The sequence below is a fragment of the Echinops telfairi genome, unplaced genomic scaffold (assembly GCF_000313985.2).
Source record: "Echinops telfairi isolate 266 unplaced genomic scaffold, ASM31398v2 ScPeMD7_7425;HRSCAF=8463, whole genome shotgun sequence".
NCBI classification, from domain to species: Eukaryota; Metazoa; Chordata; class Mammalia; order Afrosoricida; family Tenrecidae; genus Echinops; species Echinops telfairi.
Window position 1 is genome coordinate 7005339 of NW_022111325.1, and position 25114 is coordinate 7030452.

General features: G+C 48.5%; 1 protein-coding gene and 1 long non-coding RNA gene across 2 annotated transcripts; both read left to right on the top strand.

Moving 5' to 3' along the window:
- Positions 1-255: 255 nt before the first annotated feature.
- DUSP23 (dual specificity phosphatase 23) lies at positions 256-1881 on the top strand. Its single transcript, XM_004716497.2, has 3 exons — positions 256-328; positions 436-701; positions 1492-1881. Exons 2-3 carry the CDS (start codon positions 438-440, stop codon positions 1675-1677), a joined length of 450 nt encoding a protein of 149 aa, XP_004716554.1. The 5' UTR covers positions 256-328; positions 436-437; the 3' UTR covers positions 1678-1881.
- Positions 1882-9112: 7231 nt separating this feature from the next.
- On the top strand, positions 9113-24910 carry LOC123522625. Its single transcript, XR_006680862.1, has 3 exons — positions 9113-9294; positions 10102-10166; positions 24669-24910. It is a non-coding gene; the product is annotated as an uncharacterized LOC123522625 (long non-coding RNA).
- Positions 24911-25114: the final 204 nt, after the last annotated feature.

The window sequence follows — 25114 nt, forward strand, 5'->3', positions numbered from 1 at the left end:
CCTTGGAGTAGCCACTGTGGAGAGATGGCCTGGTCAACCGACCGGCGATGCAGTAACTTTAACCTACCGCGAGGGTGCGGCAGAATCCAACCCCGCGTCGCTTCGCCCACAGAAGACCGTAATCTTTGAGCTTTCCTTCCTGGGTGGTTTGAGCGGCTCCGCCAATCGCCGTGCGCACCGCCAGGGATCCCGCCCATCACTGATTATCCAGCCAATCAACTAGTGTCCGACCACGGCCCGGGGCTGGTAGGCCAGCCCCCAGGGCCGAGCGGGCCGTAATCCGGGGCGGGCTCCAGACATCACGTAGTCCTGGAGTGGAAAGGGCCAGGTAGGTGCAGGTTCCCGGGCCCGGGAGCGGGGGGCGAGGAGAAGTGTGGGCGGAGCGGATTGGGGCTGGCCCTGCTCCTGGACCCGCTGTCCCCTTCTTTCCCCCAGCGATGTGTATGAAGCCCCCCAACTTCTCATGGGTGCTCCCAGGCCGGCTGGCTGGGCTGGCACTGCCGCGGCACCCCGCCCACTACCAGTTCCTGTGGGAGCAGGGTGTGCGGCACCTGGTGTCCCTGACGGAGCGCAGGCCGCCCTACAGCGACAGCTCCAAGCTCACCCTGCACCGGCTGCGCATCGTAGACTTCTGCCCGCCGGACCCCGACCAGATCGACCACTTCGTGCAAATCGTGGACCAGGCCAACGCTCGGGGAGAGGTCAGCGGGCGGGGCCCCGGAGGGGTAGGGTGGGGACACAGGTCGGAGCTTGGGCATGACTACAGGAGAGCGGTAGGGACTGGGGACGTCAGGTGCTGGAGGACAGAAGCCCGTGGGGGTGGGGGAAGCGTGGGGGTGGCACTTGAAGAAAGGTCAGTAGCAAAGAGAGCCAGGTGCGGTGAGATGAGAAGGAAAGGGTTGGGCAGACGTGGAAGACAAGGAGTTTGACGTCCGAGGCAGGCTGTTCAATTAAGCATAATGGCCCCATGCATGTAATTTTTCATTGCCTGGTCTCCACATTGTAAAAATGTTAAAGATAGAAACCGGTAAAGTTCGTTTTGATAATATGATTTTTTTCATCCCGTAAGTCGAAAAATATCACTTCAAGTGATAATCAAGACAAAATAAATTCGCAGTGGGAAATTCCGCGTTCTTTTTCATACTGACCTCGTCCAGATCCTTTGTGTATTTCACCCTCCCTCCCCAATTCGGACTGCACATAAACCCACGTGCTCAGTAGCCACACACGGCCAGTAGCTTTTATTGTGGACAAAGTAGGCAGAGGGCCGTGGGAAGGCAGTCCAGGAGCGCAGCCACCTGTGAGAGGAGAGGTGGCCTCCGCACCACCCAGGTACCAGGGCAGCTCTCCTTGACTGTTGTCACTTAGTTCCTTCCCCTCCCCGCCCCCCAACTGCGTCCTGTGCCCAGATGCCTGAAACCAAGTGAAGCAGGGACAAGAGAATGTTGGGGAGCATCTTGGGCCCCAGTTCATCAGGCTCCCTCTTCACAGGCGGTGGCTGTGCATTGCGCCCTGGGCTTTGGCCGCACTGGCACCATGCTGGCCTGTTACCTGGTAAAGGAGCGCAGATTGACTGCAGGAGACGCCATTGCTGAAATCCGGCGCCTGCGACCCGGCTCCATCGAGACCTATGAGCAGGAGAAAGCGGTCTTCCAGTTCTACCAGCAAACTAAATAGGGGCCCTGGGCACCAACCATTTAGTCCGACTCGGGAGGTCGATGGGGCCAGAGAGACAGAAGCCAACTGACGGAGTTCAGCCCCCAGCTCCCAACAGGCTCTGGAGACTGAAGCACCGGCAGATCCAATGGAAGGGATGGCTGGGGCCCCACAGAAGTGGGGGCTCCCCCTGCTATTCCTTAAATAAATGACTTATAAGAACCAGCTCACATAGCACTTGACCGTTTACAGAGCACCTTCACACATCTCCCAATGTGATTCTCACCATAGTCCTGTGATGGAGGAAAGGCGGACAATCTCTCCTGGTTCCTCTAAGGAAGCTGAAGCACAACCCAAAAAACCAAACTCACTGCCGGTGAGTCAGTTCTGACCCACAGTGACCCTGTGGGTTGCTGAGAATGTAAATCTTTTGGGGAGTAGAAAGCCTCATCTTTCTACCATGGAGCTGCTGGTAGTTTTGAACTGCTGACCTTGCAGTTAGCAGCCCAACACACACCCTTCCCTATGCCACCAGGGCTCCTCCAGCCCTTTACGCATACTGTTAATATTGCCCCACACCTCAGGCCAAGAAGTGCTGGACCTGAGCCAGCCTGGCTAGTTGTCCAGGGCAGTTATTGGATAAGTAATTAGAGGGAGCTTTGTGGCTATGAATCTCGGCCAGGTTCCTGAGACGTTACCTTCACTTCTCCCCTGTTGGACCCATCCAGCCATTGCCATCAGCACTGCTGGCCTAAGAGAGAGAGGAGGGATGGGGATACCCCAGCCCAAGGACCCCTTTTGCTCCTATGTCTGCCTGTGCTCCTGCCTGCTCCTCTGTCACGGCAAGCCACACAGACAAGGTAGAAACGCATCGTGACCTACACAGGGCTTCCAAACGTTTGTAGGAAAATGAAGTCAATGGAACTTTTGCACAAACCCCTTAAAGCCCAGCACCCACCCCGCCCCCCACCCACCCCTCCATGTGCAGGGTGCCTCTGTGACCGGCTCCGTTAGATGCAGAGGCAAGGTAGACAGCATCCTGCCTCCTGTAGAAGACGGCACGGGGAGAGGCAGCCGGGTGGTATTGGGACAAACGTGCACTCAGGGAGCAGCAGGGACAAAGAGAGCAGAGGTCGCAAGCTCGCCCCTGTACATGCTGTCTCTCAGAGCCTAGACCAGGGCCAGGCCTAAGCCACCCCTCACTCTTCCTTTCTCCCACTACCACCAACCCAGATCACTCCCACAGAACCCACCCCCCATCTATCTCAACCCCATGCAACTCACATGAGGGGTGCACCAGCCAGTCTAGGGGAGCAAAGGACATGGTTTCCAGGGACAGTGGTTGACGGGTTTGCTGCGAACAGAAAGATGGGCTGTCTAAACCCACTAGCTGCTCTGAGAGAGAACACTGGGGAGTCGCCTCCATAAAGATCGCCAGCCTTGGAAACCCTATCAGCAGCTCTCTGGGTGGTTCTCCGGAGCACTTATTGGATATCCTGTAGGGTCACTATAGGTTGGTATCAGCTCAGCGGCAGTGGGTCTCCTCTGTGTGTCAATTCCGAGTCATCATCATTTCTTGTTTTTCTGCGCCCACCTCGCCTCCCCAGGTGACGCTAGTGAGTCATTTAGGACTCATGACAATTCTCTGTGTGTCGGTGTAGAGCCATGTTCCATCACATTTCACCGGTCCTTTCTACCAATCCCTTCTGGGTGGTCTCTAACCGCCAACTTGTCAGGTAGCAGCCAAACACCATTAACTATTGGTACTACCCAGAGACTCCTGCCAAAGAGGAGACACCTACACTTCCCGGTGTCCAGGCTATGAAAGAAATATGAGAAATAGTAAACAGAGAAGACACACTGAGCCCTCCCATCAGACGTGCCATCCCCCCCTAGGCCCTCCCAACCTCGCACTCCACCCCACCCCCAGCAGCACGGCCCTGTTCTGTTCACTGTTGTAAATATGTATAGATAACACACAGCATTTGCCAGGTCAACATTTTTCACTGGTAGCAATTCAATGAAATCAATGACATCATTCATGTGATGCAAACGCCATCAACGTCCATTGCCTTATTTTCTCTCCAGCTGAAACGTAATACTGGCTACACAAAGATTATCCTTTCCCCTTCCCTCCTCTGACCACCAGCCCCTGGGAGGTGGGGGTGGGGAGGGAGGAGGTTGCACATACATGTGTTGTGTCTGAAGGAGCTGGGGCAGGAAGGATATGAATTGGCCCATTTCCTGAACCCTCTCCCTCCACTTTAAGGGCTTATCAGAATGAGGAGAGGTGTGTGGCTTGAAGTTCAACTCTCTGGTTCTGACATGCTGCAGCCAGTCCTCGGTTCCTGTTCCCTAAATCTTCCCCTCACCCTCTGCACCCTCAGTCTTTCCTTTCCTTCACAAGAGACAGAGATCTTTCGAACCCCATTAGAGCCCGAAGTGCAGCCTCCATCCCCATGATTTAAGTAGATCTCCTCTGCTTCAAGAGTTCCTTAGGGAAATAAGCATATAATTATGTGCTTAAGGAAATCGGTTTTTAAATGAGTAAGAGTTGCCTTGAAGTGAAAAACTCTGTCCTTATCCCTCACCTAACTTGGGGGAGCGCTTTGCCGCTACCTTTGAGCTCATTCCCACCCCCAGATGTTTTGCATACTTGCCACCCCCTCTTGTTTATCTGGCCACCAATGAGGAGCACCAGACTGGCTGTCGGTCTCTCCTACACTGGGATGAGGGTGGGAAGGACAAGACACCTGCCCATTACACTAGGCTGGGGTTTCTCAACCTCCCTTGATGTTTGGAGTTGGATAATTATTTGTTGTGAGAGGCTGCCCTGTGCATTATAGGGTGGTTAGCATGCCTGGCTTCGACATCCTAGTTGCCAGTAGCACACCCCAGAGACACACTGGCAATGGCAACTGTGTTAGTCTGGGTAGACTAGCGAAACAAACTCATAGACACTCATATGTGTATAGGAAAGAGCTTTATATAAAGAGTAGTTGTACATTAAGAAAACAGCCCAGCCCAGATCAACTCCATAAGTCTAATATTAGCCCATATGGGCAGTCTGTAAATTCCTCTTCAGACTAATGCAACACATGCAATGACACTGAGTGCAGGAAGATCACAGGCCACTGGGTAGAAAATCTTGTGGATCCGGTAGTGGTGGAAACATCTCAGTGCTGCCATGGGTCTACATGTGGTTCCTCCAGCTCCAAGGCTCTAGCTACCATCAGCTTAGCTCCATGTGGCTTGTCAACAGGAATGTCTTGCAGGGAAGTGAGTCCTACTTCCAGTGAGCTATTTATCTCCATTATGCCTCTCAATGAAGTCATCAAGCTCCAAGCTGATTGACAGGCTAGACTCCACCCCTCCACAAGTGGACGCCAGCTTATGTAACTATCACGGCAACCCAAAGTGTCCCTAGACATGGTCACATATTCCCTGTGGGGCAAAATAGCCAGTTGTAAACCACTCCATCGTACCAGCAGGTATCAGACACCATCATGGACCTTGGTTTTCGAATGGCCTAGGGGTGAGAAAATACGTGGGAATTACTTCTACGAATGTACACATCTTAAGGAAGTGTGGACCAGGTCAGACACCACTCACGGTTTAAGCAATGCCCAGCACTGGCCTTACCTTTTCTTAGGTTTTTAAGGTGGAACTTTCTGTATTCAGGTTCTGCTCTCAGTGATGTAGCAGGCTGCATTAAGCTGGGTTCCAGAGAAACAAAGCCAGTGATGCTTAAATGTGTGTGGTTTTAGAAAAGCACATAAGAAATGGCTCACACAGTAGGTTCAGTCTGGTTCAGATCTGTGGCTTTGAGCTGGAGGTTTCTATAGCTGAGGAAGCAGGAAGACTACAGACTGGTGGATGCAAAGTCAAATTCATGGTTGGCAGGCTGTTGATAGCCCCTGGGGTTGTCAGGCAATATGGCAGGAAATCAAGGCACTAGATGCGGGATACAGACTCCCCAAATCCAGAAGAAATGACAAATTTTCTCACAGAGTCTGCTTAAAAAGGAGCAGGCCATACACCCCCAGAGAAACTTTTTTCTAATTGCTTTAGGGTTGTGTGACCTGGTAAATGAGGCCATGCTCCACCACGACTGCTGGCTGCTCACAAAGCTGATTATATCATGTTAGACCCCATCATGGAGTTGATTACACTGTACTAGATCACATCATGGGGATTGCTGCCGAAATACTGAGAACCCCAGCCCAGCCAAGGTGACACAAAACCTAACGACCACACAGGCTTAACTGCAATACCATCTATTCCCAACCCCTTATCTATGTGTTTTGTTGTTGTTTTTCTTACTCATAGTTAGGTCAGAGTCCTCGTTAGAGGCCAGGGTGGCAAGATTTCATCTTATATACTTTGGACATATTGTCAGGAAAAAACAGTCCTTGGAGAAGGACATCATGTTTTCTTAAGTGGAGAGAAGCAAAAAAAAAGTAAAGCCCTCAAGAACGTGGACCAATACAGTGGCTGCATCTTTGGGCTCCGGCACTGGAACAATTGTGAGGATGGTGCAGGACTGGGCAGTTGTGTTAAGCAGGATTCTCTAGAGGCACAAAACCAGGACTCTTATGATTATAGATATAGAGAGATAGGTTTGTACAGCAAGAAGGAATGTAACAGCTAATTAGTCCACACAGCAGTGCAGAGGGCTCAGTTCAACACACTTCTGTGGAGCAGTCAATATACTAGAAGTCGTTCAACTTGTGTGGGCTGCTGGGTCCAAGGTCAAGGAAGCAGAGAACAGAGTCCTCCATCAGGCAAGGCAGTCTGAGTCTGTTGTCTGTCCACAAGCAGCAAACAGCAGGAGAAGTCAGCAGCAGTCAGCTGGGGAGCTTAGCAAAGCAGGCCTGGATGGGATATCGAACCCAAGCAATGCAAGGAGACAGGATCCACCAGCCTCAAGCTCAAGGGGTGTACGCACCAGCAGCATGGCAAAGCAGGCCTCAAACTCAAGCTCTAGTGACAGGATCCACGGATGGGCTTGGTCACAAGATCCACAGGTAGTTTAGCTCACAGGTTGAGGCAGAGAACTAGCTAAAGCCGCAGCACGCACGCTCCAGCACCCTCTGATCACCAGGGAGCAAGTGAGAGAGGGGCGGGCCTTGCAGAGCCATTTATCTCTTTGCCCTCCAATCAAACTGTGACCTGATTAATCCCACATGTTCCTATTGGCCAAGTTGGCACAATAAACCTAACTGGCACAGCAGCCCTTCGTTCTGTTGTGCAGAGGGTCTCTGTTGGTCGGAGCCAACCCAAAGGCCCCTAACAACAACAAGAGCTCAGTTATTCTCAGGCCCTGTGTGGAAGCTTTACTACGTGAAAAGAATCCCTCCGTATCATTTGACCTCCTAACCCCTCAGTGGTAGTTCAATACACAAGATTATGTAACTACAGAGGAACTGTCGTTCCTGTTCCACTGAGGGGTTAAGAGATCAAATGATACTGAGGGATTCATCTCTGTATCAACTTGATAAATAAAGTGGAATCTAGCCTGTCTGTCGGGTCACAGCCTGATGGTACCTTTTTGTGGGGAGGTCCTGGTAACCTCCCCTCTTTGCTTCACCTTCGGGCTGATGAGCCACTGCGAGCCATGCTGATGGCAGCCAGAGCCCTGGAGATGTGTCCACCACCGTTGGATCGACAAGACTTTGCACCCGCCCACCAGCTTGTGATCTTCCGCATTCTGCAGCATTGCGTGTGGCTTCAAAGGTCTAAAGAAGGACTGATGATCTGGTATCAGACTTATGGACGTGATCTGGGCTGGGCTGGGGTGTTTGCTTGCTATATAATTACTTCTTGATATAAAGCTCTCTCGTACACATATATAAGTATCCCTGGACTTGTTTCTCTAGTCAACCGGTCTAACACACCTCTTTGGTTACTATCCCAGAAAATTGTTCTGATGCTAAGCAGAGCATCAACCAACACCTTTAAGGAGCTTCCTCTGTAACCTGGGTCTGCCACCCCCACTTTACCAGCCCTTCACTCTGTGTTTCCTTTGATCTCTGGGTTCAAGGTTCTATGGTTGCTTCATGGGGCTTTGTTCCTGCTATAGGGAGGAATGCAGTAGAGACATAGACCCACTCCCTGCATCTACACAGCAGTGTGGATCCTGCATCCACACAGCAGCTGTTCCACCCCTGGATGTTGCCATCGCAGTCTCTGACCTTGACCCTTACAGCGGTCTACAAAGTTTAGCCCAACTCATCACAGCACCCCTGGCTAAGAAGGTCTGCTCCTCACACATTGCTTTGGGTTTTACCAAACCTGAACCTGCACCCTCCCCCTGCACACACACTATCCCATGGATCACATCACTCCAGAGCAATGATGGGCATGTGGCCATCAAACCCAGAATGAACTGTACCCACTTTCCAAGCTCAAATCAAACCTGCTGCTGCCACCTTCATCTTGCCCTCCGTTCCAGAGGGAACGAACTTGGTTTCACAGGATTGTTTTTTCACAAAACGATTATGTCAGTTGCACTGATGCATTTCATACTTTCTCATGACTGCTTTGCTTACTTACATGACTGTAAGTGACGTTATTTATAAAGCCTTTGCCATGTAATCGATGTTCTGTGCGCATTACGTTATAGCATGTTATCCTTTACAACAACTCTGCAAGTTAGCCATTTTCCCCGTTTTATAGATGAAGTAACTGAGATCCTGAGACATGAGTAATTTGCCCAAAGCCACACATTTGTATGGAAGAAGCTGAGATACAAACCCAAGTCTAGCTTTCAGAGTTCATACTCTTTCAACCACCATCCTACCTGCCAAGGCCAGCCTGCCTGATTGATCTTGCCTGCCGTAGGGACCTGCCTTACTTGACTTGGCCTCCCGGCCAGCCTCTCAGTCCCCCTTGGACCACCACTCTCTTCTCATAGGAAGCCCAAACACCACTTGACGTAGAGGACAGTACCAAAACAGACAAACACACCGCCATCGACTCAATTCCAGCTCAAAGCCGCCTTATAGGACAAGGTAGAACTTCCCCCCATGGGTTTTGAGACTGTAACTCTTTACAGCCTCATCTTTCTCCTGCTGGTGGTTTTGAACTGCCCACCATGCAGATCACAGCCCAAGGCATAACCACCACCCCACCAGGGCTCTTGTGGAGGACAATAGCACCTGAATTATGTGTGCAGCCCTTTGAAACACAGCCAGAACAGTGGAGATGATTCATCAGGGCCCTTCCGTGACATCTGTTGCATCCACTGTTAGTTACTTCAGTGCATATGAATCTCTTCACCTATCGTGCGAGGTCTGTCACTGGCCTCAAACCCTGCACTAATGCACGCATACAGAAGGTCTTCTCATGTCTGAAGATGCATGAAAAACCTTCATCTCCTTGCTGACGGGACTTCTCAAGCCCTTCATGCATGCCATGCTTGATTCAGTGCTTTTCACACATTAGGCTTCTGAGTGGAGCAAATAGAAAAGCAGGGCCCTCGGTGGACCTCTAATTCCCGCTTCGCCAAGGCTGCTGCCCAACTTCAGCAGCACCTAGTCCCTTTGAGTGCGTGTGGCAGCCTGCAGCTCGGCCATCATCCTAACCGGCTTCAGCCTCCAGCACCACCGGAAAAGACAGTCCCCTGTTGACTTAAAAGTGAGTTACATAAGCATTTCTTCCATGACTTTACATTTTTTTCTCTGGCTGTTATGGATTCAAGGCATACTCCTGAGAAGGCAGCGAGCTTGTCCAAGCGAGCAGACATTTCAGAAACACTCTGCTGTGCGCCTCTGCCTAAAGTTGATGACTTATTTGCAACCTTGATAGCTGAATCCTTTGTGCCAATAAATTGCTTAACTTGCTTCTCTCTCTCTCTCTCTCTCTCTCTCTCTCTCTATTTCTTCCTTGACTTATTTTATTGCCATGGCTTTGTGGTCATGAAATAAATTAGTGATGTCACCTCTGAGCCTTTAACTCGTGAGATTCAGAATGGCAAACTGTCTGGAATGTTCTCCCCCCAGATGTTATAAGACACACGACAGTGTCTCTTTGTTGCCAGTATGCATTTGGCAGTGACTGCTCTAAATGCACCACACCCATGGAAGGGAGGATCACTGATGCAGCCCGCAGCCCTCACAGGGTTCAACTGCTCGCCTCTTTCAGGAGGCGTTACGTGCTCAGAGCCTCCCTACAACCTCCGCTGCTCTTTCCGTAGGGACCTGATGTCATATCATCGGTACTGGGTCCCCCAAAGCCATGGAGTAAAATTCAATGAAGTAGCCCACAGAGGAATCCAGCCCCCAGACAGTCATGTAATTCCTGACCATGACCTCAGGTTACCCCATAAGTAAGGTCAGCAAGTGTTTACTTGTGCTTAGCCATGATTCTGTAGTGTGCCCGTTTTTTGTTTGTTGTCACCACTTCTAGTGTGGGCTGATGTTTGTCTCTCCTCTGACCCCACAGCACTTCCTACAAAACCGAAGTCTCTTTCCGAATGCACTACCCCTGATAGGTGTCCTGCAGACAAGGTAAGCACGGGCTTAGTTGGGGTGATTTGCTGATTTGTAGTGAACAGTTTCACCCCCATATCAAAGATGTGTTAAGACCCACGTGGAATTTTCACTATAGATTTGTAAATAAGCACAAGGAACTGTATGCTTACCTAGTGTATTGGGCATTCCACCCTTGCATGGAGCACTGTCTCAGTTACCTAGTGCTGCGCTAACAGACATACAGACAGCCCCTGGGTTAATTGTTCCTAATAATGACTGTAGGTCAGTTGGACCCAGTGCATCCGTTCTTATTTAGCCAAAGATCTTTCGTTGATTTGATTTAAAAGCTACACCGCCGAAAGTGCAGGTGATGGTGATGAAGACTTTATTTCAAGTACGGTGTGGTTCAACCATTTAAAACTGAGAGCAACAACAGATGAATGGAGCCTTTTCTTCCAAGATGGCTTTGTCAAGTCTGGCATGCTGTCCTGGCTGTAAGCTAGGAATGCAGGCAGGGCTGAGGGCCAGGACCTTGTTCTAGAACCTGGATCTCCTTTGGACTGAGATTCCTCCCAACTTGGTGCCTGAGTGTCTCCTGAACATCATGAGATAAAGAAATTGAAAGTTATATGAAAAGTTATTGAATTTCATTTATATTTAAGTTAAAATTATGAAATAAAATTATTTAGATTAAAAACAAAAATAAATAAATAAAACTGAGAGCAAATTTACATCACCTTAAAGCAAGGCTTCCAAGATGATGGCACCCCCACTCTAAGATGGCAGCCACATGTACCACGAATGTGTGTGGTTCGGCCCTGTCCTGCCAAGGATTGATCTTGATCTCACACTTCACACTTCTGAAAGGACACACCACACCTCTTGAGTCTCTCGTTCCAGGGCTTCAACCCACATTTTTCCGATTTCGGTTACTATGACAAATCACTGACCTTGTTAAAGTGCCTGTCTGTTCCTGTTTCACGTCGTTGGCCCTAACAAAACTGGTTCTAAGGCCTGCTGTACTGGAAAAGTAGGATTTGCCCACAAGTCAAGCATAACCAGGGGTCTGACTGCCCATACGAGGGAGTGGCTCTCAGTTTAGGAGGCTAGACTTCTAAAGTCAGGGTGCCAACTCAAGTGGCAGCGTTCTCCCTTCTGGCTCCTTGTCTCTTCTGAGCTTCTGCTGCGGGGCTAGCTTCATGCGACTTGGCATCTCTCTTTCCTTTCCTCTGCTACTTACTAGCTTGTTTAATTGCTTATATCTCAAAAGAGATTGAGTTAAACGTGCACTACACCCCACACTAATCCTGCCTCATTAGCATAACAAAGGCTACCCGTTCCCAGGTGGGATTATAAACACAGGCATAGAGGTTAGGCTTTAGAACACATATTTACAACATAATTCAATCCATAACATGTACCCAAGAGAATACATTTTGCTACTCAACTGCCAGCCCCTCCAAACATGAAGTTCTGACCCACAGTTTTGGGGGTACAAGGGCACTCTTACCAGGCAGATTGCCCCAAGGGCTTGGAGGGTCATTAGCTCCCCAAACCTGGTCAAGGGCCAGTCTTACAGGCCTTTGTCCTGTGCATGTTTGGGCAACACCAGGCCTGCTGAGTCAACACCTGCCTGTAAAGAGCTCCAGCCTCAGAAACTCAAAGGGCCAGTTCTGCCTAGTCCCGTGGGGTCACTATGAGTCAGTGTTGACTCAATGGCAGTCAGTTTGGCTTGTTGGTTTGTTTTCTACCAGATACTTGGGTGGCGTGTCCACATCACAGACTAGGAGCATGCTATCTCTCGGCTGGGGAAACTTTGCTCCCCATCTCTGCCTGACCAACTAGGACTCCTCCTGGCCTGTGTAAACGTCATTTCAAGATGCTTCAATGCCGCATGTGCTCCCACTTACCTTAGGTTTGAGCTCAACCCCAAAGAGGAAGCCAGTCCCTATCCGTCGAGGCTGAGAAAGCGACAAACGGACCCAGGGCCAATCTAAGAGATATTCACTTATTTGCACTAGAGGACTCACAGACCAGGAGAGACGCCAGTCAGAGGGCAGTGGAGGAGGCTCTTTTTATATCAGTTAATAAAAAACTGGGAGTGAGGTGGGTTACTGAAACGATTTGCACTATGATGTTAGGTACCTGAAACTCATTGTGAGCTTACCGCCATTGTGTTCCAGACTGTATCTTTGTCATAAAGCTGAAGGAAGGGAAAATTTACAGTGCATCTACTGTGGTTCAGCCTAGCTAGGAGAGGGGTATTTGCGTGTGTTTTTATGGACTACATCAAAGTATTCCACTGTATGGATCATGACAAACTGTGGGTAGCCTTGGGAAGAATGGGAATTCCAGATACTTGATTATGATCGTGTGAAATTTGTACACGAATCAAAAGCCAGTTGTGGGAACAGAACAAGAACATACTGCATGGTTTGGAAGCAGGAAAGGTGTGGGTCAGGATTGCATCCTTTCACCCTACTTTTATGCTGAGCAAATCATCAGAGAAGCTGGATTCTTTGGAGAAGAATATGGCATCAGGATTGGAGGTTGTTTTCTTAATAGTCTGCGATATGCAGATGACACTACCTTGCTTGCTGAATATGAGGAGGACTTGCACTTGCTGATGAAGATCAAGGATTGCCGCCTTCGGTGTGGATGACAACTCAGTGTAAAGAAGACCAACAACCTCACAACCTCACAACTGGACCAATAGGGAACATCATGGTAAATGGAAAAGAGATTGAAGTTGTCACAAATGTTGTCTTGTTTGGACCATAAATCATGCTCATGGGAGCAGAAGTCAAGAGATCAAAAGATGTGTTTCACTTGGTAAATCTGCCGTACAAGAGCTCTTTAGAATACTGACGAGCAGAGATGCTACTTTGAGGACTGAAATGCACCTGACCCAGGCCGTGGTGTTTTCAATAACTCCATATAGATGTGAAAGTTGGACATTGAACAAGGAAGAGTGAAGAAGAACTGATGCATTTGGATTGTGATGCTGGAGAAAGGACCAGGCACTGCCAAAAGTACACACAAATCTGTCTCAGAAGAAGTGCCGCCAGAGTGCTCCTTCGAGGGAACGATGGTGAGACTGTCACATGCTTTGGAGATGCTGTTCAGAGAGACAAGTGACCGGAGAAGAAAACAGCGTGTTCGATAAAATAGCGGGACCGCGGAAAAGAGCAAGGCCTCAATGAGATGGCTTGACACCATGGCCGTAACAATGGGCTCAAGCATAACAATTGTCAGGGTGGCGCAGGAGCGAGCAGGGTCCTGTTTTGTTCTACAAAGGGCCAGTGTGGATCAGAACTGATGTGTGGCACATAGCTCTAGCGACATGAGAGGGGAAGGTATCCGGGGGAGTTGGAGGACATGCTGGGAATGCCTGTTTAGCTCAAGTGTGACCACTTCGGAGCATTAGCTGGTTTCCCTACACCCTCCAAGCACCTGTCCTATGTGGCAACCCTCTGCTCATCGATAATGACCATTTAGTTGCTTCATGTCTCCCTTTCTTGCTGGACTCGAGGGTCATGCATCCAGCAATGACTGGCACATGGCTGTCCAAGAAACATGTGACAAAGGGACTCGCTGACTTTCTATCCCCTACGTGGCGATCTGCACTCCAATGAAGAAGTGGGATGTGAAGCATCCATGTAGGGACCAGGTAGCTTGCGTGAAAATAGAGGCAGGCACAGCTCAAAGCGCTGCTGCGTGTGAAAACGGAGCCGCGTTGATGATTCAGGGATCAGAGGAGTGAGTCTGGTCGAATAGCCAGAAAGTTGAATCTTCAACGAGATGAGCAGGGTGTGGCTGGAGAGCTGGAGGGAACCTACAACATGCTGGAGGTTATTAAAAATATCGATGTTTTCTAACAGGTGCATAGTCCACATAGGGAGGCTTCGAAGGAGACGTGGGTAAGATGGATGGGCAGCAATGAGGGAAGGGAAAGATAGAGTCTGTCGGCATGAATGAAATCAAAATTTCACCCAGCAAGTAGCAGAAAATACACGGTTAGCTGCAGGTGGTGAAAGGGCAGCAGAGACTCATGCCAGAGGGTTGGGAATCTCTCCGACCAACGGTGAGGAGGCACCACAGGCTGCTGAGCGGAGGACACACCCCTGGCTTCCCATTGCTCCTAAGTTATACTTTGACAGAAGGCCCCATTACTCGGTAGCAGTATGGTGCTTTACGATTTAACACGGCAAAGAGAGACATGGTCTCCCTGCTGCTGATTTTTAAGACGTTTCAGTAGATAGGAGTTAAGTAAGAACCTGCTTTCCCTGCTTGCTGGAAGTTAATGACTTTACTGCTTCACAAAAGAAAGTAAAAGGGGTTGTTAAGTCAGAGTGCTCGCCCTCTGGGCTTTCCGGGTTATGATTTTTTTCATGCTTTTCAACGGGGAAAGGAGCTCTAGTGACTGTCATCCTGATGTGCTCAAAATGTACGTCTCTCCGATGGCGGCTGGCTCCCGCACACCCACTGCTCGGGCGGACTCGCTGGGGTTCCATTGTCCAGCCTGGGCAACGGCCGTCGTCCAATTCCGAGGGCCACTGATGGGACCGTGACCCCCAATACTGCACTCAGGCCAGCTCCCCATCTCAAGGTCGAATGGTTTTGAGTGCAAACTTTCTACCTCACCTGTATCCTTACTCCCCTAACCCCTCTCCCATCATGCCTGGTCCCTTATCTTCGAATTCGTCTTCTCCTCTCCCAATAGTGGTCCATGTGTCTGGTTCGGAGGAGCCAAACTGAGCAGGAGGCATGATTTCCTGAAAATGGAGGGCGTGGATGTGTGCCACATCACGTAGGGCACAGAGAGCTGGGGCACTTCCCCTGCAGGAGTCTCCCCAAAAGCCTCAGGGTCATCCAGTCGATTCTCACTCATATCGACCCGGCTGACAGGGTTGAGCTGTGCCTGTGGGTTTCTTAAACTGTAAATCTTTACGGGAGCAGAAAACCTCATCTTTTCCCACCGAGCAGCGAGTGGCTTTGAGCTGTTTCTAAGGGAGTGTAAATTGAAGAGGGCAGAACTCTCAGCGGACGGGTCAGAGAGAAATCATACCACCTTCTGAATGGTATTGACCATGACAGGGGATATGTTGAGAAACAATCGCTTCCCAGTTGTTCAGAAAAGGTTTTGTAGCAAGGGTTTTATCTCAATACTTTTTGACTCACTCCTGGTACGTTCTATGTATTCAAATTGTGCAGTGAAAAAAAGAAAAACACTACAAAGCTATTTAAAAGTCAAAAGAAACAGTGTATGTGGTGAAGTAACATTTCTCAATAGAGCTCTTCTCGCCATGTCTCTGTAACTGCCACCAAATGATTGGGCGGAAGGGTGCGAACAGTGCCTGTGTGACATTAATAGAGGGGATTGGCCGCTTTTAGTTGCCTGCGCCCGGGCTGCAAGGATGATACATCTGAGAAGTAGATAGAGACCCTCAAGGAAGATAAGCCCCCAAGCACATTCGAGATCTTTGTCTCAGTGGCAGAGGCTGCAGCACGGAGACCATGGACGGAGCAGAGGAGCGCCAGGCCAAGAGCAGAGGCCGAGACCAGGAGACTGAGGCACAGCGGAGGAGCAGTGCTGAGACTGTGAGGCTGTGAGGTAAAGCAGCAGGCTGGCTTCCAGGCCCATGGAGGCCAAGGCCAAGGAGCTATATGGCTGAGAGGCTGGGGACCCAAGGGAGACTTGGGTCCTGGCGAAGGAGAGGCATTAATGCTGTGGACCGAGGACTGTATCCTTGATGTTTGCTGATCCTGGCTTGTGGTAACTGTTAACCCCCATAGTAAACCACCATAACTGTGAGTGTTGTTTGTGAGTCTCATGTGGCCATTGCACCGAATTACTGAGCCCAGCAGAATTGCAGAGCATCCTGGGAGGAGTGGGTGGTGTCAGAATAGGGTGAAGAACAATGAAGGGTAGATGCCTGTCTGGCCTCTGTGGCCTGGCAATGGGTCGTGGGTTCTCCTTCTCCCTTGTATAGCCAGAAAAGGTCAGATAAGGCCTCTACTCTGTTTTGCAGTTTATTATGATAAAAGATAGGTTTGAAAACCAACGCTTCAGGGAGCTGTTCGTTTGCAAAGGCGCAGGATACAGCTAAAAGGTTTCTGGTTGGTGGATGCTGATCGAGTTGGTAGATCATGATCTTAAGGGGGGCTTGAACCAAAAGTAAAAAGTATGGTAAAGGGGTCCGAGGACAATATTTTTTTGAGGAGGAAATGGAGCATTAGCCAACCACCAAGGCCTCATGTTCCTTGGTGCATTAGATCATGTTAACATCTGTAGCCCATTCTCTGAGGTCGGCAAAGCTGAAATTGTTTCTGAGAAACGGTCAAGGAGCAATAGTGGAGTTAGATCTGCATTCTACTGGTGCACACCACTGGAAATGCAAAAGCAACGAGTTTGTTAAAGAATAAATAATCACACGTGAAAATGCTGAACGGGAGAGAAAGGGTTTTGATACAGAAAAGCAATTGTTGTTGTTGTCAGGTACTGTCAAGTCGCCTAGTGACCCAGTGTGCGGCAGAACGAACAACTGCTCTGTCCTCCCAATCCCTGTGTGAGCCCACGGTTGCTGCCCCGTCTCCATCTGTCTCTCGAGGGTCTTGCTCTTCTGTGGTTCAACTTCTCCGTTACAAAGCACGGTGTCCTTTGCCATGCGCTAGGCTCCCTTGATAACATGTCATTCAATATGAGAAAATCTATTTGGAACATATGAATATTGGAAAAATTATTAATCCCTCTCTACTTAACATTAAACTGTAAGTGCATCTCTGAAGTGTAATCACCACTAGTTCCTTTTAACACTTAGGTGAGCAAGGCAAGCAAAACGGACTTTTCCTGTTCTTCTCTGGTCAACGGTACAGTGGGAATGTTTTAAGAAGCGACAGGCTGCGTTGTGAGCATACTGGCTGGACTCCCTCCAGGATGGATCTGTTTGGTCCTCTGGCACTCTGTGGGGCTGCCAATGGTCTTTGCCAACGCTGTACTACAAATGCACCACGTTTCCTTGACTCCGCCTTACTTGTCCCGCTTTCACGTGGACATGAGGCCATTGACTTAAATCAGGTGCCCCTTCTTCCTGAAAGTGGCCTCTTTGCCCTTTAACACTTTAGGGAAGTCTTGCACAGCAGTTTTGCCCTATGCCATAGGTTTGGGGGGTTGACTGCTACTTCCATGCACACTGGTTTATAGACCCAAGGGAAATGGAATCCTGGAGAACTACAATATTTACTCTGCTTGTCCTGATGCTGTCCCTTGGTCCTGTTGTGAGCATTTGGGTCACTTCAAGTTGCGATCCATACTTAAGATTGTATACATTGGTCTTCATCAATCAACACTTCAAGTTCTCCTTGCTTTCAGCCAGCAAGGTTGTAGCATTTGCATGTTGTAGGTTATTAGTAAACCTTCCTCCAGCCTTCATACTATGTTCTTCTTCAAATTGTCCAGCTTCTCCGATTCTTTGCTCAGCAAACAGGTTGAATAAGTATGAGGAGAGGATGCAACCCTGACACGTGCCTTTCCTGATTTTAAACCATGCAGCATCCCTTTGTTCCTTAAGAACAACTAGCTCCTGAGAAGAAGCAGGGTTCACAAAGGAGAAGCACACCAGCCTGTGTGATCAGGAGGTGTCGATGGGATCAGGTAGCAGGCATCAAAGACCCAGAACAAAAAATCATATCAATGTGAATGAGGGGGAGCACGGAGTGGAGACTCAAAGCCCATCTGTAGACAATTGGACATCTCCTCACAGAAGGGTCACAAGGAAGAGACAAGCTGTCAGGGTGCAATATAGCACTGATGAAACATACAACTTTCCTCTAGTTCTTTAATGCTTCTTCCTCCCAACTATCATGACCCCAATTCTACCTTACAAATCCAGTTAGACTAGAGCATGTACACTGGTACAGATAAGAGCTGGAAACACAGGGAATCCAGGACAAATAAACCCTTCAGGACCAATAATGAGAATAGAAGTACCAGGAGGGTAAGTTGGGAAGTGGGTGGAGAAAGGGGGAACCAATCACAATGATCTACATATAATCCCCTCCCAGGGGGACGGACAACAGAAAAGTGGGTGAAGGAAGACATCGGTCAGTCTAAGACATGAAAAAAAAAAAATTTATAAATTATCAAGGGTTCATGAGGGAGGGTGGTGAAGGGAGGGGGGAAATAAGGAGCTGATATCAAGGGCTTAAGTAGAAAGAAAATATATCGAAAATGATGATGGCCACATATGTACAAATGTAAGAGCTCTATGAGCCCCCAATAAAATAGTTTTTTAAAAAAAGAAGAAGAACTGGCTCTTGCTCTATGTAAAGGTTCTGTATGAGCACAATTAAGTTCTGGAATTCCCATTCTTATCGACGTTAACTATAGTCTGTTATGCTACACACCACTGAATGCCTTCACATACTCAATAAAACATGAGTAAACATCTTTCTGCTTTAAGCCACGCTCCACCTGTCATCAGTGAGATCCCTTGCTCCAGATCCTCTCAGGAATCTAGCTTGAATTTCAGGCAGCTCCTTGTCAATGTACTGCTGCAACCATTTTTGAATTATCTTTAGCAAAATTTTATTTGCGTGTGATCTTAATGCTCTTGTTTGATCATTTCCGCATTTGGTTGGGCCACCTTTCTTTGGAATGGGCACAGATGTGCATCTCTTCCAGTTAGTTGGCCAGCTAGCTGTCTTCCAGGTTTCTTGGCAGAGACGAGTGCAGTCGGCCAATGCGTCATTAGCTGCTGAAGCAGAAGCAGCGCTTTTCCATTCATTCCTGAAGCTTTGCCGTCAGTGCATCCTGGACATCTTCCTCCTTTAATACCATTGGTTCTTGGTCAGATGGTACCTCCTAAACTTGTTGGCTAGTCTTTTCAATCCAGTGATTCTGATGATTCTTCCCATCTTCTTTGGATGCTCCCAGTGTTGTTCAATATTAAAGTTATTTTTAATATAGTAGTATTAGAAAAACTACTAATATGCCTCTGTTTGATATTAGTTTGTCCTAACTGTGTGTCTCTCTGAAGCTTAACTATAGCTTGCTCTTTATAACACCTATGTAAACAAGGTAAAACAACTCAGATTTTTCTATAGAACTGCTCATATATAGGTGTGTTAGTCCGGGTAGACTAGAGAAACAAAATTCATAAACACTCATATTTTATAAGAGAGAGTTTTATATGAAGGGTAATTGTACACTAAGCATCCCAACCCAGTCCAGTCTAAGCCCATAAGTCTGACATTAGCCCATATGTCTGACACCGATCTACAAAGTCCTCCTCTAACTCACAAAACATGCAATGACACCAACTGCAGGAGGAAAGCCGAATCAGTGAACGTGTAAGCATCTCATTGCTAGCAGGGGTCTCCACGTGGCTGCTCCAGCACCCAGGGCTGCATCGGGGCAGGTCCAGGTGGCTTTTCAGGGTTGTCTCGCAGGAAGTGAGCCTTGCCAGCTGAGGCAGAGAACTAGCTAAGGCAGCCGCAACTGGTCCGACATCAGAGAGCAAAAGACCAGGCAGGTGAGGCTCCCCTACCCATTTATCTCTCGGATCTTCAATTAAACTGCCCTTCAATTAATCCCACATGTGTTCATCGGCCAGGTTGGCACGTTAAACCATAACTATCACAATAGGTTAAAGTGCAAAGTGGAGTCACTCAAGACAAGGAGAGATTTGGCCTAGAGCTTGGCTAGAAGTTGCAGTCATATCAAGAACCTTAGCTTTGCAATGCTCTTTCTCAATATAGATGGCAAAGGCTGCACGTAAGCATCCTAGAGACAGGCACCAGGATGTTCACTGATCATTAAATGCCATACAGATTTATTAAGCACCTTCTAGGTGTAAATGCCAAAGCCAGGAAAACCCCATGGAACAGTTCTGCTCTGAACTCATGAGTCAGAACTGACTTGACGGCAGTGGCCTTGGTTTGTTTATGTGCCAGGCACATCTCTAAGGACTGAAAAGTGGGCATGAACAAACCCCTAACGTTTTATCCTCATGGTGTGTGTATGCAGTGTTGTTTGAATAGCTTAACAGAAAAGCCTGAAAGCATTTTAAAATATATATTGTTAGAAGAATAGATCTGCTACATCAATGTGGCTATAGCTCAGAAACCATGCTGGGTTTGGGGAAAAGAAATGTGCAGAGCATTAGGTACAGAATCCCATCTGTGTGAATAAAACCAAGTAACACTATGGATTGCTTATGGATACATATGTGTTATAAAAACAAACAGTTTACACAAATAATGAGCACAAGGAAGGAGAAAATGTTCTGAAAATGATGGTGGTAACGATTGTACAACTCTTCTTGATATGATCGAACAGTTGAATTGTATGATATGTAGATGAAGTGCCAATAAAACTGTTAAAAAATTAATGACTGAATGAATGCTTTAGACTCTCCTCAAAATCAGGATCTTAACTGTCTCCTGGAAGGCAGGGAAAGGAACTGGGAGGGAAAATTCAAGTTTAACTGGCATGATTTATTTCTATTTTTAAAAACCGGAGACAGTGAAAGCCCAAAATCCATTAGCAGCATACCCATGTGGATTAAGGCTTCAGAAAATCCTCCCTGACCATTGACCAATGGTGTGAATAGCCCTGCTATCAGACAGATCGTGGATTAAGGCTGATGTATTTAAGTTAAGATTTAACTCCTCATTTGTCTCCCTTTTGAAACCTTAAATTTGTTCTGGATTTTATTATTTTCTGCTTTCTTTTTTATTGAAGTCTTTCTGTTTTATTTTGGATGTGTGTGTGTGTGTGTGTGTGTGTGTGTGTGTGTGTGTGTGTGTGTGTGTGTGTGTTTATATGAAATCTAGGACAGGTAAACTTGAAGAGCTACTAACTGGATGATCAGTTTCTGGGGGCTTTGGCTAGGGAGCCTGGGGGGGAGGTGGGGAGTTAATCGTGAGTACAAAATGAAAACAGTGTTCCAACATCGATTGTGATGGTGTCTTTGACCATTGAAGTAGATGGTGTCAGGATCATATTCAATGGAACTGGGAGGTAAAACAATCTGAAACTAAAATGTATAAAAATATTACCATGGCATATTTTGGACTTCAGCCATACTGGTTGTTTAGCCCTTTGTCATTCTCTCTCTCTCTCTCTCTCTCTCTCTCTCTCTCTCTCTCTTTCTCTTCATTTTCAAGAAGAGGACAGGGGCGATTAAGATCACATCTCTTAGTGACCCAGAGAGGAACCTGCTCTAAGCGTGTCTCGTCTCTGGGATCCTGCCCTCCAGTAATGACCCCCCACCTAATGCATAGCCCCTGAGAAGTAAGGAGAGAGGGGTCCAGTAGCTAGGTCCACAGCTGCCCTAGAGGATAGCGAGCTGCTTGCCGCCCCCTAGTGGTCAGGCTGAGCTTGGCAGTGGTATCTTGAGGCGAGAATGTGGCGCTTGGGACCGCGGGAGTGGAAATTGGTTCAATGCTTTGTAGAGTCCTCTGGAAATGACCAGAAAAGTTGAAGAGGCGTGTACCCCAATATTCAGAATTTCAGATTTTTAGGATTTTACCCTAGTGAAATTCTCAACTATATGCACAAGGAAACACAAATGTTCTTTGCACCGCTATTTATAAACCAAAACTCACAGCCATCGAGGCGACTCCGACCAATGACCACTCTGTACAGAGTTTCCAAGGCTCTAAATCCTTACAGGAGCAGACAGTCTCATCTTCCTCCCTGTGTACAGCTGGTAGGTTTGAACCACCCACCTTGGGGCCAGTAGTCCAGCGTTTACCTGACAGTGCCACCAGGGCCCCTAGCATATTTTATCGTGGCAATTAGTCAAAAATGGAAACTTTACCTAGCATCATGAGAATAGAGCAATAGCATGAGACATCTATATCCAATGGAACACTACACCACAAATGACAAGTGACAGCTAGCGTCGCAGGTATCAGTATGGATGCGGAGGACAGGTGAGTTGCATAAGAAACCATACCACACCTACACCAAAAAAGCAACACTCACACCATCAAGTTGATTCTGACTCATGGGACCCTACAGGGCAGGGCAGAGCTGCCCGGTGAGTTCATGGGAACCCTTTACAGGAGCAGAAAGCCTCCTCTTTCCCCTTCCCTAGGTTTGAACCACCAGCCTTGTGGTTAGCAGTGCAGCGCTTAACCCACTACACTACCAGAATGCCTTTGATTTCATATCACTGACATTTTCTTCCTTTTATTAAAAAAAGCAAACTAACAACATTTCAGAATTAAGTAGAGCTGGGTGGTGTGTAACTGAGTGTTTGGGGGTTAGACTTTTCTACGTGCCTAATAAGGTGTGTTGTGGGGGGAGGTCAGATGCGCAGGCATTCCCTCCCTGAAGGCAATCAGTTGCCAGACTGCTGTCTCATCCCTCCACAGGGGTGGGCCTGCTCCCTGCCTCTGGGGACAATGGACAGGCTCCTGTAGGAGGGGTTTGTACCCTACTGATAATGGTTCCTATGGAGACCCAGAGACCACCCCCTAGACCACCCTCTCATTGCTGTGTAACCTATAGTGCAACTCCTCCCTGTGACATATGTCTCTACCTGTAATTAGTGGGCTGGCTTGCCCCTAAAAGGTATATAGGTGTGAGTCAGCAATATAGATCTCTCTCTGACTCTGAGCTCCTTGCTGCTCACTCCCTGGTCACTCCCCTCTCCCTTGTTCCCTTCCCCTCCTTCCCTCCCCCCTCCCTCCACTTGGACCTCCAAGCTGGGCTGAGGTGAGCAATGGTACCATGTAACATGTCTGACTGTATTATTGTAATATCTCTCATGCTCTAGATGACTTTAATATAATACTTATATCTCAACCGTACAATTGTGCATTACTGAATCTGAGTAGTAGTAATAAGAGTATTAGCGGTGGGGGCTGGCCCCCCACCTCCGTGTCACATTTTTAATTTAATACTACAGTGTGGAGCGTATCTCCACAGAGAGAGACACAAGGTGGTGGTGGTGTTTTTGAAAGGTGGTGCACAGGAGAACCAGCCTCTGAGGCGGAGGGAAAGCAGACAAAGACTGGGAGGCAGCAGGAGCTTGGCGGGTGAGCAGGGCTGAACAACCAGCGGGAGCACATTGAGAGAGGGCAGCAGGGGCGGCAGTGCAGCCTAAGATGGAGCAAGAGTGGGGGGTGCGACCAGGCCAGGAAGGTGCCGCAGAAAGGGACCGTGTTTCCCCCATGGCACAATGAAAAGAGCCAGGGAATTTGAAGTGGAGGAGTGTTGACATTGAACCTCTTTACATCTTGAGTTATCTCCCGTGTAGAAAGCACAGAGGCAGGGAGAAGACATGAAAAGCTTTGGTAGCACTATGCCAGCTCCAGGATAATGGTGGCAAGCACAGATGGCAAGAACTAGACAGAATATAGATACATTTGAGAGGACTCAATAGAACCAGGTGATAGCTGGACATGAGAGACGACTGCGGCCGCTTCGTGAGTAACTGGTGGTACTATCTGCAGAGATGAGAAGGGCTGAAGGCGCAGCAGGGAGGAGGATGAAGCTTGGACCCGGGATACGCGAAGGTCCAGGTGATTCTGGGAATGTAGAGCAAGTGGTTGCATCTTCCGCTCCCAAGCGCACAGGAGAGGTCCGGCCAGGCCAGCAGATATAAAGTTGGGTGTCGTTGAGATGTTATTTAAAGCCGCGGCACCAGGAAGACAGCGCTCCGTCAAGAAAAAAGGGTCCAAGACTGAACTCTGAGGATCCTTGCATTTCCTGTCAGGAAGAAGGGGAAGATGAAGCAAACAGATGCCAAAGGAGTGGCCCGAGAGGTAGGAGGCATATCAGGAGAAGAAGCAGTGACAGATGCCAACAGAGAAGTGTTTCAAGAGAAAAGGAGTGGCGGAGGCTGGTACCCTGAGGTTGGCAAGCCAGACATCGTTGTGACTGCGACAAGAGCCGTGTGGCGGAGTGGTGCGGGGCGGGGAGGGTGGAAGTGGGGGAACTCTTTGGAGAAGCTGGGTTATGAAAATGGGCGAGAAATGGGGCGGGAGCTGGAAAAGATGAACAAGGCAGGTGGGAGAGGTTCGTTTGCTTTGGCTTGTTGTATCCGTGCGTGTGTGGATGCAGACGGCAGGCGGGGTGGAGGAGATGAGTGCAAGGTGGGTGCTTGGAGAAGAAGGGTGGGGACGCTGTCTGAGGTCACACATGCGCATGCGGCTGAGCCAAGATCCCAACTTAGGTCTATCTGCCTCCAAGCCCCATGCTCTTTCCCGGGTGCCTCCTGGCCTCCTTTGATTTTTTCCCCTTCCTCCTGAGGTCCTTCTCTCTGGGGCCAGTACACTAAATTCTCCGCCCCCTCCTCCTCTAAATACACAAATCTTAGAATATTCCCATTTGCACTTGGGTCCTGTCTTTACCCAGGGAACTGGAGGGGAAAATAAGCAGGCTGAAGAAAATTAAATCTGACCTATTTTATGCATTCTGTATAAATGCATGAAATAGATTATGTTTGACAGTGGTAAACAGAGAATCCCCAACAATTCAATTTATCGCTTTAATTATATATGCTTTTCTCCCTCAATCTCCAGGGAAGAATGAGCCTCCAGCTAATCAGCCCTTCACGAGAGCCATTCCTTCGGCCCCAAGCCTGCTACTGGTAACCACGGGCTCCTTGTTAAAGGCTGTCCCATTTAAACACAATGGAAGGGGAGAGAGAAAAATGTAACATGCTGCCTAAGAAGATGCATGTAAGCAAGAAGGCAACGGGTGTGCATGAAATGGAGAATAATGAACTGGAGGGAGGGGGGCGTGCAGCTGTCAATCAGCTGAACAGCACCGATTACAGGGAAGGACTTCCATGGAAATGGTTGCGCTCCCCCTACGGGTACTGCCTGATTTTTCTACTGGACTAGCTCAGAGTCGACCACCACCACTCGTAAATCCACTGCCTTGGGCATGAGAGGACAAGCAGGTGAGAGGTTGGAACTGGTGAGGGTTCTGTCAGAGGGAGCTCGGCTGATCTCGGCCTCCATCC